This window comes from Melanaphis sacchari, unplaced genomic scaffold (assembly GCF_002803265.2).
Source record: "Melanaphis sacchari strain LSU unplaced genomic scaffold, SCAv2.0 Contig1_pilon_pilon, whole genome shotgun sequence".
NCBI lineage: Eukaryota > Metazoa > Arthropoda > Insecta > Hemiptera > Aphididae > Melanaphis > Melanaphis sacchari.
In genome coordinates, this window is record NW_020270976.1 from 4,164,237 (window position 1) to 4,183,021 (window position 18,785).

General features: G+C 26.5%; 4 protein-coding genes across 5 annotated transcripts; 1 reads left to right on the forward strand and 3 right to left on the reverse strand.

The window, feature by feature from the left end:
- Window positions 1–305: 305 nt before the first annotated feature.
- Window positions 306–12,108, forward strand: LOC112593064 (aprataxin). Of its 2 annotated transcripts, none has more exons than XM_025337305.1 (4): window positions 306–324; window positions 8,208–8,698; window positions 10,132–10,265; window positions 11,886–12,108. In XM_025337305.1, exons 2-4 carry the CDS (start codon window positions 8,445–8,447, stop codon window positions 12,044–12,046), a joined length of 549 nt encoding a protein of 182 aa, XP_025193090.1. In that variant the 5' UTR covers window positions 306–324; window positions 8,208–8,444; the 3' UTR covers window positions 12,047–12,108. The 2 variants fall into 2 exon arrangements, with proteins under 2 accessions (XP_025193090.1, XP_025193089.1); XM_025337304.1 differs by lacking the exon at window positions 306–324 and adding an exon at window positions 2,795–2,935.
- Window positions 5,295–7,891, reverse strand: LOC112593061 (BSD domain-containing protein 1-like). The gene is made up of 8 exons (XM_025337300.1): window positions 7,475–7,891; window positions 6,793–6,904; window positions 6,590–6,706; window positions 6,362–6,514; window positions 5,972–6,296; window positions 5,790–5,900; window positions 5,636–5,716; window positions 5,295–5,476 (listed from the first exon to the last, which is right to left on the reverse strand). Exons 1-8 carry the CDS (start codon window positions 7,483–7,485, stop codon window positions 5,418–5,420), a joined length of 969 nt encoding a protein of 322 aa, XP_025193085.1. The 5' UTR covers window positions 7,486–7,891; the 3' UTR covers window positions 5,295–5,417.
- A 101-nt stretch (window positions 12,109–12,209) lies between the features above and the next one.
- LOC112593066 (MICOS complex subunit MIC10-like) lies at window positions 12,210–13,684 on the reverse strand. The gene is made up of 3 exons (XM_025337309.1): window positions 13,434–13,684; window positions 12,636–12,683; window positions 12,210–12,424 (listed from the first exon to the last, which is right to left on the reverse strand). The coding sequence occupies exons 1-3, from the start codon at window positions 13,507–13,509 to the stop codon at window positions 12,327–12,329; spliced, it is 222 nt and encodes a 73-aa protein (XP_025193094.1). The 5' UTR covers window positions 13,510–13,684; the 3' UTR covers window positions 12,210–12,326.
- Window positions 13,685–16,474: 2,790 nt separating this feature from the next.
- Window positions 16,475–17,545, reverse strand: LOC112593067 (probable 28S ribosomal protein S26, mitochondrial). Its single transcript, XM_025337310.1, has 3 exons — window positions 17,207–17,545; window positions 16,882–17,143; window positions 16,475–16,810 (listed from the first exon to the last, which is right to left on the reverse strand). Exons 1-3 carry the CDS (start codon window positions 17,425–17,427, stop codon window positions 16,628–16,630), a joined length of 666 nt encoding a protein of 221 aa, XP_025193095.1. The 5' UTR covers window positions 17,428–17,545; the 3' UTR covers window positions 16,475–16,627.
- Window positions 17,546–18,785: the final 1,240 nt, after the last annotated feature.

The window sequence follows — 18,785 nt, forward strand, 5'->3', positions numbered from 1 at the left end:
TATTCTTAATATCTTAGTATAAAGTTAAAATAATTGTAATTAAAGAAACAATAATAATTGGTCGTCGATTAATCGGCAAACACGTTTTTGCTTAATACTTCGCCACGGTTTCGATCTGACTCTCATAGTAGATAATATAGTTGTTTGTTATTTGTACCAAATATTAAGTTATCGTCTTTATTATGTCTAGGATATGCGATAAGTTTAGTTTATATTCTCTGTCTTCTAATAAAAATAAAATTGTGTGTATACGTTGTAATAGATAATATCATACGAAATGTGCTGGAAATTTCACGACGCAATCTAAGAAGCACTCCTGAATATGTGAGTCGTACATTCTTATTAGTAAAAATAAAAAGAACCTAACGTAACTCTTCTAGTAACAAAGATATAAATATATTATCGATTAGAGATGATCTATCCAAATTACTTTCTAAAATAGGTGCAATAGAGAATGCTGTGTCTTTTAGTTCAAATAAAATCGATAGCTTCAGCAAACAAATTAAATATTATATCAGAATTTGTTAAAATTATTAAAAAAAAGTTTTCACAAATGGAAATAAAGTTTGTTAACCTTGAGAAACATGTAGATGTGTTAAAATTTGAAAATAATCAAATTGAACAAAAAATTTTGGGTAATAATTTTACGATAATTGGGATTCCTATGACAAAAGATGAAAATCAAGCTGATATTATACAAGTAGGTAGTATAATCTATTTTAAATTTCAATTATCCGGTGGACGATATTATACTAATGTCTTCCAAATGAATCCAAAACATGATAATAGAAAACTAGTCGTTCGTTTTAAAAATAAAATAATCAAAGATGCGATTTTATTAAAAATTAAAAATCTTTAGCTAATAGTAATAATCTTTTAAAAGCTAATGAAATCCATTGTTCGCTCCCAGATAAATTAGTTTCCATAAATAATGAGTTAACCGTAACTAATCGAAAGTTATTTTGCGTTTTCAAACCATTGGCTAAATAGTATTCGTTCAGATATATAGGTCTACTTCAAAAGATGTATTTATGAATAAATCAGATGGAGATAAGTTTATTGAAGTCGTTTCATTGCTGCAATTACAACACATATGAATATCAATAGAAAATTTAATGATTTTTTTCTTATCTTAATTTTTATTGTTTATTAGACTGACAATTTTATTTTAGATACCTAACTTATGATTCTTGATAATGACTTTATTGATATTTAAAATAAGTTATTTAGTAGTTATAATGTTAACAATAGGATATTAAATGATTTAAACTAATTTTATAATAATAATAATATTATATCTACATATTTTTTAAACATTAGTATTAATGCATATTTAAATGAACTTTTGTTGTATATAATACAACAAAATGGCGAAACTACGGGTCAGGCCAGTTAGGCCATGGCCTGACCTAATACTGACTAAAAGTTTGTATACATAATACTAATACATTATATATTTTAATAATTATTTAGGGCATTTAGGCATTATAAATAATATAGATATTTAATATGCCTACGTTAAAATTTTTATAAACATTTTTTTACCCACGTTTTACTACATACATAATATTATACATATATAAAATAAATAATAAATAATAATTTTTATATGTACCAATTTCAATATATATATATATGTATGTATGTGTGGGTGTGTGTGTATAGATATGTATAACAAATTCTCTACAGTCTATAACGTCTCCCTATAGTGGACATTTTTTAATTCCCCATGGTTGTCCACTTTATAGAGGTTTCACTGTATTTATCACAAACTGAACGTTATAATAATTTTAAGCATATACCTATTTGAAAATATAGTCTTAATAAAAATACTATCTATAAATAATTAGATATGATTCCAAGATTTGATTAAATCAACTATTTAAAAGGATAACCAATATTTAATAATTGGAATGTACATATTATGGTGAATCATCATTTGTGTAAACCGTATAAGCCATAAGGAGTTAAAGTAGTTTGGCTAATGAGTATATAATTATAAACATATTTTTATATGCGATGAAATTAAATAAGGTTCCTATGTAATGTGGTTTATTGGTCCCTTTAATTTACATGGTGATCTATTAAACTTGATTTAAATGTTTAGGTATGCTCATTATTTCAAAAAACTTAAAAAATGTTGAAAATATTAATTATTTTTTTTTTTAATATATAAATACAATTTTTTAGTTAATTACAACATTTTTGAACTACACGTGCAGTTTTAATATCATATTTTGTTCATTTTGGAGCAGATTTTTTTTCAAAATATTTTAATACATATAAAAATTGAATGACAAATTATATATTATCTAGTTAATAATTAGTGTTATTATATATGTATTTTCCTATTATTCATTTAGTTGTGCATAATATATAATAGGTTTATCGGTTTATGATGATTTATACACATTATAATCGTTTCGACAATATTAAAATGCGTTATTCAGTTATTTTAATTATGGGATATTATGGAAGTCGTCGAACATGATCACTGTCTTGCTTTATTTTTATTTTTGACATTTTGATGAAAGTTATCAACATTTGTGGTTTCTTATTATCACAGTTTAATTATTGTTCGTTCTTTATCATCGTATTGTAATTTTTACAAACGACAACATTGTACCATGTAAAAATTAACATTCTATTGTTATTTTTTTTATAATAGTATAATAATATATATATATTATCGTTATTACTTGTTTCATTGATAATTGGTTCTCAACTAATTTGTATTTTAAAGGAAATAATAAAGCAAATTCTAACTATACTATATTTAAATCACATATCACATTAATTCTGCTTTTTATTCAAAGAAAGCCACTAATAGAGAAAACATTTTGAAAAAATATATAGTCAAGAATGCACATCTTGTACCTTCATTTTACAACATAAGACGTACATGATGTACGGTACATCATACCAACAATTCTATGTGAGTCAAGTTTACTTTTATTGCTATTGTAAGACATGACTTTTGTATATTTATCTTAATTGTATTTTAAGTATGAGATAATAAATATGTAGGTAAATCCACTAGTAAAAACTATAAAGCAAATACTCTCAAAAAACGATATAAATACCCACCTGGTGGTGGATAATAATACTGACTGACCCGACAGACGTTGTTCTATCTTAACTATAAAAATTGAATTATAATTGGTATAATAAAAAAAATAAATTATTATTCCAAAAACACAGTTTTACTATTCTAATGCTTCATGATACACAACATTCTTAATTTTATTTTCTTGCGCATATATGAATAGTTTTGTTAGTAGTGTTAGTACTTACCTATTTTGATACAGGAACAGGCGACTTACAACTGTCCATGTGAAAAACGTGGATTTTCAAAATTAATGCCACAAAAACCCAGTGACTTCCCTTATGATTTAATTATTAACATTGCAAATGCTAACTGTATTGGAAATTGTAACCGTTTAAAGTCAAATGGCATGTCGTTCGAAATCAAAGGAATCTGTGGAATGAAAACGTCTTTGCCTTTGTACTTCCCTTTCAAAATCGTGGCTTCGATGATGTTATTCATAAATTTTTTCACCTCAAGTCGGGGTAGGTTAGGTATACTTGCTATAGTATGGCGAGTTCTACGACATGAGTTTGTACGACTAATTGGTGGCATATTTAAAAACAAAATTAATATATCAAAACACCATATTAAATTTAACTTTTAATATTAAACTTGATTGCTTTGAACTATACGTGATGAATAAACACTTATCAAAAAATTCACCGTATACAACTTTTCATTAATTTTCCGATTAAATCGACTGTTAAATGCGTACTAAAAAATTCGCTCTATTCTACAGTCATTATTAGCCTGTGATATGAAAAATCTTTTAAACAGAGGGTCAAAATTTAAAATTTTTATTTTTATTAATTTTAAATCTATTAAGTCGTACCATAGTCTATAGTACAGTGTGAATAGATTCGTTGTGTAAATAGAAAGCAATACCTTAAAATAAATCAAAATAACTGTTAAGGTTCTTATATTTTATTCAAACATTCGGAGCAACGTAATATCATAAATTCTGGATTACGATTTATCTCTAATTTATTATAGGTCTTCATTTTGACATTATTTCTATCGCTTTGAAATTATTGTAATGTTTACTCGTGTACTAACCGGTAAACCATATACCTATAACACAAGATAACTTTTACCGAACCTCTTTTCAAAAAAATAATTAGATGGCGCTTTGAGTAGATAATTTAGGGGCATTTGTGTGCAGAATGCAATCTATTGTTTCATGAATCATGATGTGGATTTTATAACTCGTCAATGACATCATATTTAGTCATAGGTAGCTAAAATAAATTAAGTTAATAAATAAACTATTTTGATTTTAAACAATGACAGATAATGGTTCAAAATTCAAAGAATACAATTAATTATTAATTCCATAGTCTTCGGTTTTGTATGTAAGACAGTAGGTATGACAGATTAATAAGTAATAACTAATAGAATGTAGTAGTATGAAATTTTAGGAAACTTATTTGCAAAATCTATATCCTATAGATAAAAAAACTGTATATGTGTTACAATGGCTTACTATTTAAACATAAATATTTGTATAAATAATTAATTATTTAAAAAAAAAAATTAAATAAATTTTAAAACTATCAAACTAAAAATTTTCATATCCATAATAAATCAAATTTATAATTTAATAAAATTATAAAAAATAAATTATACTTGGAAAGTAATAAAAACTGTATATCATTGCAATTTTGTACACCAAATAATGTTATTTATTTTTAAAAATAAAAATAATTTGGCTCCAATTTAGTAGTTTGCACATCAAATTTTAATTTATACTATCTGAAAAATACTGCTGTTTAATAGTTTGAGAACTTTGAGACTATCTACATCTCATCATTAGCTAAATAAATCTAACTAGTCAGATTGGAATTATACACTTTAAAAGCATAACATAAACAATAGATCTATTCCATAAATAATAACATTTTAATTTTGTTAAATTTTTCTAAAAACAATATGTTATGTTGTTCACATTATTCCTCCTTTCTAAAAATAATATTTATTTTATAAATAAAATATATTATGGTATTATTTTTTCATATTCTACTAGTTATTAATTCATAAATCACAGTATCTTTTTCCATGATCATTGTGTATCTACAAGGTCAAAAAAAATCATGTTAATAGGTAATATATTATATAACATTGATAGTGTTCTTATTTATTTTTGACACAAAACAAAAATGTGTTTAACAATAAAAATAACTTAAAAATATAATAATATTTATAAATAGAAATATATGTAGAAAAAAAATAATGTTTTTATATTATTATCGAGATGTATATCTCACTAATCAACAAAGACCAGCGTAAAAAAAACTAAACATTATTTGAGTTTAATTGGTGGAAATTCAATTCACTTGGTAGTAGTGGGCGGTTCAATGTCTTCTATATCAAAATCCTTGACCCATTCGTCTGAACAAAAAACAAAACACCAAAAAATTAACTTAATGTTACTAAAAAAAACTCTTTGAACCTAAGAGCCCTGTTTAGTATTTTATAAGAAAAGTAAAAAAAAATTTTTATACTTGTCTACCTAAAAACTTTAGTAACACTTTTATATTCAACAATTACCTTTGTCTAAACTTGAAGTGGTAACTGAAGAAGCATTTGATGGAATATCTTCCTGTTTTGATTTTGAATCCTTCTTAAAGTCTGCAGCATTCAATAAAAAAATTAAATTACTATATTGTTGCAAATATCATTACAAATAATTTATTAATACTACCTTCTGTAGGACTGTTGGACTTTGATGATTCTCTTCGTTCCTGATCATATGATGTCAATATCTCTTCTTGTTCTTTTTCAGACAGTTCTATATCAGACAACGGAGTTAACTCTGTAAATTTAAATTTACAATAATTGTAAACATCTTCTCCATGAGATATAACATGTAAATGAATAACTTACCTTTATTGAAATCTATTTTTTCAACTTCTTGATTTTCCTTTTCTAATCGTCTCTGCTGTTTGGCATCTTCATCTTCTAATAGTGCTTTTCGAAACAAAAATCGATACCAAAAGTCAGCATGAGAAACAGAATCTGGTACAAGTTTCTGATAGTTTTCACGTAATGGAGTGCACTCATTTAAAATCTTGTTGAGTTTATCATTAGATAACAAACTACTATCACCACTTTTAACCCAATCCAACCAAGCTTTATATCTTTTATCAAGTTGGTCATCAATTTCCATTACAAATGTATTAGGATCATTGGCCAAGGTATATATTTGTGTCTGGAAAATAGGATGTTATATATAGATAACATAAAATTGAAATATTCACAAATTATAATAATTACTTGTAGCCTAGACAAAGTAACTGTGTCTGAACCCACAATCATTATTGCTTCATCTTCGTCATCAGGCAAAGGGTTTAATGCACTCGACATTTGGTCCAGAAACGAACTTACAGATTTTTTCATAGTGTTGGCAGTAGATTCTGGATTTTCCAACTAAAACATAAGTTTATAAGCATATAAAAAATACTTTAAGTTTAAAATCATTATACATGTAATAAATATACATACTTGTAATGTATCTTTAACAACATTGGTAGTGTTTAAAACAATATTGCTGGTTTCAGTGGTGACTATTGTTGTTAGTTCACCGAGATCACGTTTAACCGATTCCAAAACTTCAGCAGACTATAACGGATAATTATTTTATAAAATAAAAATATATTTACTTATAAACAGAATCATTAAAAAGTGAGAAAAATATAAAAATTTACTTTAGACTTGGCTGCAGAGTACAATGAATCCCACCATCCACCACCCTCATTTACCTTTGATTCTGAACATACCACAGCTTCTTCATTGACATTTTCAACATCATCAGGTTGCCTATAATGAATAATAGAAAAAATAGTTAAAACTATGTTTCTGTATAATAGAATATAATACAAAATATAAGCAATTAAATAAAAGTAGGTTTTCATTGAAAACTTATATTAAATAATTAATAATAATAATAATTTCAAAACACATAATAGAGAATTCTAAATTTCAACAATGTTTACTGAATAAAACAAAATAGGGTTGAACATTTTAGACTAAAAAATGAGTTTAAATTAAATTTACTTGTTATTAAACTAAAGTTTTAAGGTAATGTTTACAAAGTTTTTTACATAAATAAATATCATAACATATTAGACTTTATCCCGTAAGGATGGCATTCTTTCAATACATTTTCAAATTTACTTTCATATTTATTTTCTATTATAATGTAGCATAGTTGGAAAGACTTGCAGTGCACATGACCAACATATCTTATAAAAATTGATACACTTTGTTTTTTATATCGATAATTCTGTACAACATTTTAACTTAAGTTATTTTATCATTGTTTGTCGATAATGCACAATAGAAGCGTAAGCATATCTACTAAGACCACTAATATGACTGGTTACTCACTTGTCGGCCATGGTGTAATTAGCTCCGCTTTCGTAGTCTTCCTCAAAAGGTGCCTATGGTACAGTCCCTCCTACTGCTTCACACCAAAAGAGGTGGGTAGGCGTGGGTATACGTTTGAGCTGAGGCTAAATCACCAGACGGCCATACGGCATCTTCCAGTGAAATGCGCTACAGCGCAGAATAGATGCAAAGCGTAGTCAAGTTTGGTGGCACGAGATTGTGGGCCGCAGTGGAAGCGATTAAACTTGGAAAATATTTTTACAGTGCCTATTCGGTAAGTCGAAAGGCGACTGTGATCGATCGTATCGGAAATATGATCAGTAATAACGCGTCCACAGACCCAAACGTCGAAAAGAGAGCAGACAACAACAACAACGGAAGTCTCGTGACTTGCTTTAGACTATTACCTATAGACTATAATTGCTATTTGCTACAGTAGACAGTAGTCCCCTTTACAGTTTACACAATCTACGCAGAATTAAATACGTTATCACTAGTCGAACTCGTTTAATGATAACGTTATTATTACCGTGTTCGTGGTAACTGTCACACGTTTTGGCCGCCTATACTCAGTACATTCAGCCACCGTTAGATGTTAATCAAACCGATGTACAAACACATGGGCACATGGCAGATAGTACATACTACATACTTCTGACTTCATAGTACCTATTAGTACCTACTACCTTACTAATATGACATTGTTAACCTTTTTCCTATATATTGCATTTAGGGAGGTATGGATAGACTGTGGCGGTTAAGTTTAAGTTAACAATGGCCCACGAATTATAACAAAAAAAGTTCAACAAACTGTCAATAACTAATAAATCTCTGAAGCAAATCGATAGGTACGTCGGTCGTTAAATCCGCGTTGTTGTCATCCACCACGTGCCTCAACGAAGGGCATCGTTTACGTCTACTGCGAACATCCATAATTTGTGCACTTCGTTTTTAACACATTTTTACTGTCATGGCCGATGAAGCACGGAACAATCTGATCCTGGCCATGAACGATCCGTCTAAAGTACTCTATTCTGATGATTTTGTGGTGATCGTTGCTGACCAGTTCCCAAAGTCTAAACATCACTATTTAGTTATGCCCAAGGAAGATTTGCTGGACGTTCGATCGCTCAAAAAGAATCACATACCTAAGCTCATCTACATGGAATTCAAAGGTCTGGAGTATGTGATGTACAAGACTGGACTAATGGCACAAGACATACTGTAAGAGTGCTTATTCAGGTGATATTAAATTCAATAACTTGGTAAAATTTTATTTCATAGTCATTGGAAAACAATGGTCAATTAGATATTTTCATTTATTTTGTACATTAGAGCTAATTATAGACTTATATTAATAAGAAATTAATTAGATTTTTTATTATTTAATGATGGTGTCAAAATTCAGGCAATTATTATGATTTAAACATAATGATTTTACTGTAATATAACTAACTAATAATGTACTTACAACTGATTCATTTCATGTCACCTTCTAGTTAACATTGAAATATGATATGAATATAGTAAATGTATTTAGTCTTGAGTAGGCTACTTACCTTTTCGTTTAAAATTATATTATACCTTTATTTCTGGGTTCTTTCACTTTTTTTAAAAGTTATCATTAAAAAAAATTCTGATTCACTTCAATTATAAAAAAACATTTAACAGTAGGTTTCTACGTACTATAATTCTATTTTTTTTATAAATTTACAATACAAACTCAACTACATAAATAAGTATAATTGTATTTACTAATTGCATGTGTTTATAAATAATATTTTTGGTAAGAACCTTGATTTGGTACATATCTATTAGTATTATTTATTTATAATCAACATACGAATCATTATTTGTAATGATATATTATTTTTATTTAAATTTTTATTAGTTTCTCTTAAACTAGTTATGCAAATAAATTACCAATTGAAACTTTCAAAATAAATTTTATTTTAATCTATATAATTGTTAATTGAAGTAAATAGTTACTATATACTTACTTATAAAATAAATAAGTAGATAACTAAAATAAATAAGTAATAACTTTATAACTATAGGTACCTCTTTTCCATCTAAATTTAAAGCACAGACATTTTTTTTTTAATTTCAAACGTTTATTTTCACAATCTATTACATTCAGTACAATAATTGTAAGTGATGTAAAATTTTTTTTTTGGCTAGAATAATAGAATTAAGAAACCTAATAAAAGTATAAACATAAAATATAATTGTGTTTAGATATATTTTAAGTTTTTTGGTTCCAGTATAAACAACTAATGTTTTATTAGAAATTTTTTATTAAAGTTTCATACCTTTACTGTAAAAATTAAAAATAAAAATTATAAATAAAATTGTGCTGATGTATTTTTAATAATTTTGTACAGATAGTAGTAACTAAATCTAATTTACTCATAGAAGTCAGATTATCATAATAATAAAGTATTATTTTTAATGTTTATAATACTATAGTTAAACATTTTATTAAATGTGTTTATGTTTATGTGTTAATCTTTTTTAGAGGGAAATTTTTAAATGGCATACAACACGTTGTGTCATTATCACAATACATTTAAAATTTTTTTTTGACTTCTTAAATTGAATTTCAGTCATTCTTTGGCTCATCTATAATAATATTGGTTTTGTTTAAAATGTTACAGAGTTGGATACCACACTTTTACATCTATGAACCGATTGCACTTGCATGTGTTAAGTAAAGACTTTTGTGGTAAATTTATGAAACAGAATCATCAATGGAATTCATTTAATACAGAATTTTTCATACCTACTCACAGTAAATATTAACAGTTTAATGTTTAGTCCTGTTCTCAAATATATATATAATATTTAATGTTCATATAGTTTATAATCAATGCTTAACAGTGTACAATTAGTGTTACAGTAACGATTCAATATGTGACTTATACACTGATTTACCGTCCAATATGCGACCTACATACTAACTTACGATCTCATACGTAACCTAAATCATAAATGTAAAATATAAATAAATTTCCCCATATTGTAATTGACAACGGTTTTACAGTATACTTCCTTTTAGCTTGAAAAATGAGTTTGTAAATTTGAACAGTACACAATCATGACCATCCATTTTTTCTCTTTTTGAAAAACAATATACTTATTTATTTCTGCAAAGATTATACCAATCAATAATAGTGTTTTTGCTTCTACCAGTCCAACTTACATTTTGATTTACTGGAACTAAATTAACTTAGAACTAAACTACTTTTATTATTTCACATACAATATGATTGTTGACTATTAAAACGGCCATTAAGATCCGTATATGTAAGTCATTATTTTTAAAAATCTGTTGGTAAGTATGAGTGAAGACACTGAAGGAAAGTATTTATGATTGTATGTATTAGAGAAAACAAAAATATAATAGAATAAAATTCTCATAACGACAATAACAAATTACTGCAATAAAGAAACCTATAGAAGTATAATGTAAATCAACACAATCCTATCGGTAGGTCACATATTGGACTATTACCAATGTAACTCATATTGTTACAAAATGTTTTTACTTTCAATCAAGTGCTATGAAAAAAAAAATTGAATTATCCATGTAAATAATTTAATTTAGTTCTGCAATTACCAGGTGTGCATTTAATTTTCATTAAATACTAGATTAAGAAATATAAATTTAAAAAAAAAATTGAGTTTATAAAAATTTAAAAAAGATATTTGTCCTTGGGGTTTATTAGATAAAGACATCAGGTCTCCTGATTTTATTTTTTATCAATTTCTTCAGTAAGAAATAATAATAAGTTAGGAAATAAATTTAATAGGTATTATTTGATTAAAAATGTTTGAATTAGACATTTCTCACAAAAACAAAATACAATTATACAGATAAAAATTTAAATATAATAATGATGAATACATTTCATATTATCTAAAAAACTTCAATGAGTTGATATATATATTAAGTATAAGTTGTATTTATATCTTAGTCTTTTTATTAAAATTAAAAATAAATTTATAATTTTTTTTTTTTATTGGATTGATTTTTAAAATAAAAATACAAACTTCAAACATCCTATGGCTAATAATTCTCCAAGACTAAATGGCCTATTTTAATATTTACTATTAATAGTGTTCTAAACTCAATATTTTAATATATCCATAAAAAAATATCCTTACTGTTCATTGCCCTATAGTATATATAATACTTATTTATAACTAGCAAATATATTTCAACTTTTGGTATTCATATTAATATGTGTATAATATATAGTTATAATCTATTAATATATTGTTTATGTATTCTGTCTTTGTAAATTATTATATCATGTTAGTTATTTGGTATATTTTAGTTACTATTCAGCTATTAATGTTCTAGTATATGATAACATTTTTGTTGAATTAATTTTTAATTTGCTTTTAGAGATAATTTCTGAATTACAAACTATGGGACACGTAGTATTGCCACCTAACAAGAAATGTTTGCATCAACCGCTCCAATGTAATAAATGTGATTACAATACCAATAATATCAATCATTTAAAATCACATTTGAAGTCAATTCACAATTTGTTACCTGTTTGATATTTTGCTTTCAAGTTTGCTTAAGTATTGATATTTTTAATTTATTTAGAACTTTTATATTAATGTATAACACTTTCAATTTTTACGTTTACAATAAATGCAAACTTTTGGATCCAACATTATTAATATTATATTTTCTTAGTTAAAAACTTGAAACAAGAAATACTACTTACATTATTATAATTAACATAAAAGAAAATTAATTGTATGAACAATACATTGTTTGACTCTAGAGTAAGGCTAATATGATATTGCCTAAGCTCTAATATAATATAATGTATTATGTACTCGTAAAATATTCTTTTAAGTCTTTTTCACAGTTCTCATATGCTAAACCCAATCCAAAACCAGAGCCCATGATCATTGGCCACTTCTTACCTAGATAAAACAATCAATAATTTTTGAAAATTAAATTGTGTTAAAAATAATTGTTTTTTCTTAAGATTTTGTAAATAATTATTTATAATAATATAATTTACAATTATGAATAAAACAAATTACATTTCTTTATGTTTTAAAAATTATTCAATATTGTATTATGTAAATTTATAAAAATTATTTTATTAAAAATGTTGCATACTAAACTTACGTTTGAAAAACAACAGGGATGCAACAACACCTACACTCAAGCCGCCACCTAGAATAATTAAAAACCATTAAAGTCAAATGCTATCAGTTTTATAAATTGTTTGACATTAACTGTACTTAATTAACAATTTCTATTCAGGAATTTAAGACTAGTTTCCTTCAGAGTTTAACTGCAGGTATTTATATAAAAATTTAAAACACCTAACAAAGTAATAATTTATTAGTGAATAATGAATAGGACAGACTGAGTAGAATATAATAAGTAATAACTTACCACAAAACTTAAAATTGAAAAAAGGAATTAATCAGCATGTTGTATCTACATCAATAAATAAATATAATGCTCCAACTATAAAAGTATAAAATGGGGATTGATGAACAACCAATAATTATGAAGAATTATAAAGTAAGGTCGAATAAAAATGTATAGTCAAAATTGAAATTTGTGTTTAAATCTCTTGAGTATTAAAGTATTAAGTTTTGACAACTATAAATGTGTACATGTACATTAAATCAGGAGACAAGGGACCATGTCCCTCCCTCAAGCCCGTATTTCTAAAAATTTATTCCGTTAAAACCTAACCTAGCTGTCCCTAGATTTAATAAATTACATAATTTGTTCTTTAAGCAAAGTTGTCTGAATTAATGTAAATATATCATACAAACATTACAAACATTGCTACAATAATAGGGAGTACAATATAAAGGCTATGGTGTTGTAATGGTCAAAACAAAAAAAAAAAAAAACATTTTTTTTTTTTTAGATTCTCAGAGGTCGCTTTATCATTTTTTTACTTACCGAATTTAATCATCGAATCATACAGGCACCGATCCACTCGGACGCTGATTTCGTCTTCCTTGTACACCTTACTCATTTTCACGTTCGTGTGATCGTGCCGTCGAGAAAATAATAATAGATCGGCACGAGCGGTTGGATCCGGAGATCAAAATTTTCGAGTAATAGATATAGATGTTGTGTGCTACTCAGCACCCACGACCTACACCTACAATAATATCAGCCGAAGCCCAAAGATAAAAATGATAAAAAAGTTTTAAAAATTTGCAATTATAATTGCTGCACTGAACGCCGTACTGATATCAATATATCACATGTCTGACGATAATCATGGGACAATCATGACGATAATGCAGTGTCAAAGTGGCTGCACTGAACGGTGCGTCGATATTGATTTTTTAAAAGCTAAAAAATAAATTATAAATAGATAATAATATATCTATCTAGATAGTAGATCTATACCTTGAAGAATGAAAATAGTGAAATAATATTAAAAAAATGTATTATTATATAATGAACAATTTTCTTGACAAAATGAATTTAATCTACTGAAATACTTCATTACCAATAAAAAAATGAATTTATTATAATGTAAAGTAAATATAAAATAAATATCAGATCTAATATTGTACGTATAAATACCTATTTAATATTTATAAATATTTATAGGTTGACAGATCGTTCCCGCTCGAATTCGTTTTTAATCGTTAATTATTTGAACCACAGTTGTTTTTTTATATCTATGATGTAGACGTAGACTATGCCGACTATGGCTTATAATTGGCCTCAAAAATTGAATAGGTCCATTTAAGACCGGACTGGGCAGGCGGGATATCTGGAGTTTTCCGGTGAGCTGCTTATACTCGTAGGGATGTTTTTTTATTTTTAGGTCTATCGATTAAGGCATAATCGACACAATTTCGCAAAATAACTCAAACCTTAACAAATTGCTTAGTACGTATTAACGTGTATTCTGGAGACTAAACATATGTATTTTAAATAAAAATTATAACATTTCTTTGTGTTAACCAATTTTTAATTTTTAATAATAATTTTAAGTGTTCAAATTCTCAAAATTATATTCTATCGTTTTATATGAAAATATAAGTTTTTTAAGGTTGTTTTTATGGGTTTTCCTTAGTGAGCCGACTTTTTTTATTTTCCCAGTAGAAATTTTTGGCTGTAACTTTATATGCACAAAATATGACCCAAACGCAACTTAAAAGCGCAAATAAATTTTACAACTATAAAGTGTATTTTATAAGTTATGTATAAGTCTATACTTATACTGCATATATTGTATAGCCATCCTAAATGATTATTAACCTTCACCGTAATTTGTTACGATAAAATTCGATACTATATAATACTAAACTTCAACTGAATTCAATCACTGTTGATGTATTATTGAATTATAAAAATACTAAATAATTAATTAAAATGAAACGTATAGTGTAACGAGTACAATATTCATTTTTGCGCACTTATCCCACTACTAAGGTACAGTAGCCCAAAATTAATTTGCGCTTTTAGTCTATCGACAAAAATAGACGATTCGCGCTTTTGGGTTTCACCGGTTTTGAATATTCTATGGTCATTATTTTTTTTATCCATCCATTAAAAAATACATCAAGTATACACAGCCGTTAAGTATAATAATTCACGTTAACGAAGATCTAACAATTTACTATTTTATTATGGTACCTATTACAATATTGTTTTTTAATCAACCGACAACCTCCTATATAGTCTGTTTCGCTTTGGGAACTTCTAAATAGTAGTATACCTACCACTAACTTCAACCCACCAGAGGTTCATTAACTCCCTTTTAACCACTAATTATAAGCAAATTGTCTAATCTCTCTTGATATGTGGTAGTTTAAAAAATGGTTTTTACCAATTTCTAGTCCTAAGTGTTTACACCTATCCACCTACTTAAGTTGCCTATGATATTTGTCACAGTTGAACTAAAGAATAGGCACCACTATATAATTATAAGCATTCACCAATTCGACCATTAATAAGTAATAACAAATTTATGTTAAAATTAATCATAGACAAATAACCAATATCTCAATGTATTGATTTTATAACTTTTAAATGTTCATAAATTGCTTCAAAATTAAAATATAAAAATAAATCAACGAGTACAAGCCACTAGTCGCCCTAGATACTAAATAATATTTTTACCTTTTAAGTTTAACTTAATAATAAATCAATGCTCGGAGTAATTAAAAATGACCATACAGTAATTATAGAAAAATAACAGAGTAGGTAAAATAGATTTTTCTGAACGTTTATTTGCCATGTTGTACGCTAATAAAACAAAAACAACATACTTGAATATAACGTATTCATAATACAGATTACTATACCTATAACTTAAGTAAAATCAAAAATGGTACATTTGGAGAATAGGTACAATTATTATTAATATTCATTTGCATCTGGCATTTCTGATTACCTACCTACTATTTATGACTTATGTTGTGGTATTAACAACCGAGCACATAGATAGGTACGAGTAGAATTACTTTTATAACATACAATACGTACATTAAATAATTATTTGTAAATCATCTAGGAACTGTGTTCTATAAGTTTTGTAATTCTGTATGTGTTCTTTATAACTAAACATTAGCATAACAAAATTGATATAATTTAATGTCAGTTTTAAAATATCTGAACTGCAATTAAATGTTCTGTTGGGATTTGTACATTATGTTCAGTTTTGCTACTGCCGTTACAAAATCATAATTTATTTAATTATATAACAAGTTAGATGTGTCTTTAAGCTTTTTAAGCACTTCAATTGATCGTTTAAATTGAAAAGTATTTAATATTTTACTATTACTTTAAAATTATAGAATAATGAAAACATTGAAAACTCTTCTAAAACAGAATATTTAGCACAAAGTTTAAATCTAATATATGGCCTTTTCCCCTCTATATAAATACTTTAAAATAAAAATATTAATTATAATACATTCTCAGGAAAACTATACATAAACAAAATATCAAATAGTTGATGAAAATACACAAAATTATGACCAAATATGTTATTGTTCAAATTACTTTATAAAACAATTTTAATAACAACTAGACAACTAAATGACATATTCTAATTAGAAAAAAATATATAATATTATATTTGTACATGTTTATGTGAATTAAAAAATTAACAGAATACACATATATTAGTTGATTGTCTGGACTCGCAGTTGAGGAGTGCTCGTTTCTGTAGTCGGTTCATGTGGATTATTACCTTTGATAATATTACCATCTAAATCTAAAGCATATTTGTGATCAACTACATGATCTAATGCTTTTTCAATAGCTTCATCTATGTTGTCAATGGTAATATAAGTTTTTGATTTTTCCTTAACGCAAAGTAAATACATTTAAACATAACAATCATCTTATAATTATTGAATTATTTGCAAGTACATACCTTTTCTAATCTGATAATTTCCTCAATTGCTTCCAGTTTTTTCTTTTTCTCTTCTTCTTTTTCTATGAGTTGTGCTAAAATTTCTTCTCGTCGGGCCTCACGTTCATTTGCTAACCTCTGTTCCCTCTCCATAGCTACTTCAGCATTCCAGTTGTCATTGATGTCCATACATTTTGCCCACAAGTGTTCTTCCTTGTTGGCAATTTCTTGCAACACCTCTTGACCTGTATACGACGTCTCGAGTTCATTTTCTAGTTGTTTCCTAAAACAGATCACTGAGATGAGTTCCTGTGCACGTAGAACGAATTACTCTGAACACACTCACTGTATCGATTTCATGGTAGTCCGGTAGTTGGTGAACAGTTGGAACAGTTCATTCCTCTCTTCGGTGGAAACCTGTGGTCGAACAGGTACCCGGAACATTTTAGACGGCGCTTTCGGTAACCATCTAGGTTTTCTAGTGTACCTAACTGGTTGTTGGTTTATGGCCTTAGTCTTGCACAGCAGTTTGCCGAACAGTAATTCAACTTTGCACAAATTTTGCATGATTGAGAGAATTAGAAAAATATTAAATAACAAAAACAGAGTAATAAAAAACGATAATGAGTTCGATATAACCACAGAATATTCTGTGATATAACGCCGGGAACGACTAAACACGATTCGACAAAATGTTGATAAAATATTAAACTCGAGTACTGTCTAAGAGATATCTGCACATCGTGATAATATCACAATGTGTTGCAGACCCCATGTTTATTTGATAACAAAAATTATGATAATGAAAATGAGCGTTTTAAAAACTTTTAAATTACAGAAACATTAGAAACTAAAAGGCAAAAGCTATTTGATTTTTTTGTCTGTAGAACCATGGTTAAATTTATTTAGAATAGATTGAATTATGCACATTGCATAAGATTTTTAATAGACCTTGTGCAATTAATATGTGTTTACACAAATAATATAGTATACAGGTGATTCACTGAGTACACCAATTTTTTTTTTTTAATTAATGAATATATTCAGATTCAGAATTTTTAAATTTTTAATTCTACATAAAGTTTATGTTTAAAATTTTTTGATGTTTTTGTTTTACGGTGATATCAATTTTTTGTTTTTCAAATTAGAATTTGTTTTCACTTTAATGATTATGGGTTTTTATTAGTTTAAAAATTTAAAATTAGATTTTGTATAACCGTGTTATTGAAGAAGTAAAACTTGTAAAAAAGTATGTTTAGTGAATCACTATATGTCAATATAGTATATATTAAAAATAGTTTTTATAACTAATACTAGCATTGTATAATTTTATTTTTTTCCAACCCTACCTCATTAGTTATGGAATTACTTTGTTGTTTATAAAATTATCTTTATTTCTATGATAAAACTTAATATGATTAATGATCACTGTTTAATCTAGAAATAGTGTTCTAGAAACAGAGTAAAACAAACAAGCCTGTTTGAAAACGTTTGAAGAAAAAACAATTTTGTATTTAGATATCGAGATCGCGTTAATGTGTCATGTTATTGCTCGTTCTTAAATAACATATACAAATTCAATCCTTTAAAAAAAAAAAAATGCTTTGATTTACTAAACATCATAAATTCTTAAGTATTTAATAAAATAATTGACGATTATTCCTATTTAATGTATCATCATAAACACTTTAAGAAAAAAATAGTATCTTAAAAGCCAAAAGATTAATCAAAAAACTATATACATTTCTACTTTAAAATGATCAGATAAAAATCTTTTTTTAAAGTTTTCCAAATAATTTTGTATCATATATTTTTACTAGCAAAGATAATTAAATAATTATCATGTGTCAGTCAAATAGAAAGTTAAAAGAAAATCAAATTTCTACTTAAAAATGTCTAAAATAAATACAACACTTTTTCATCTC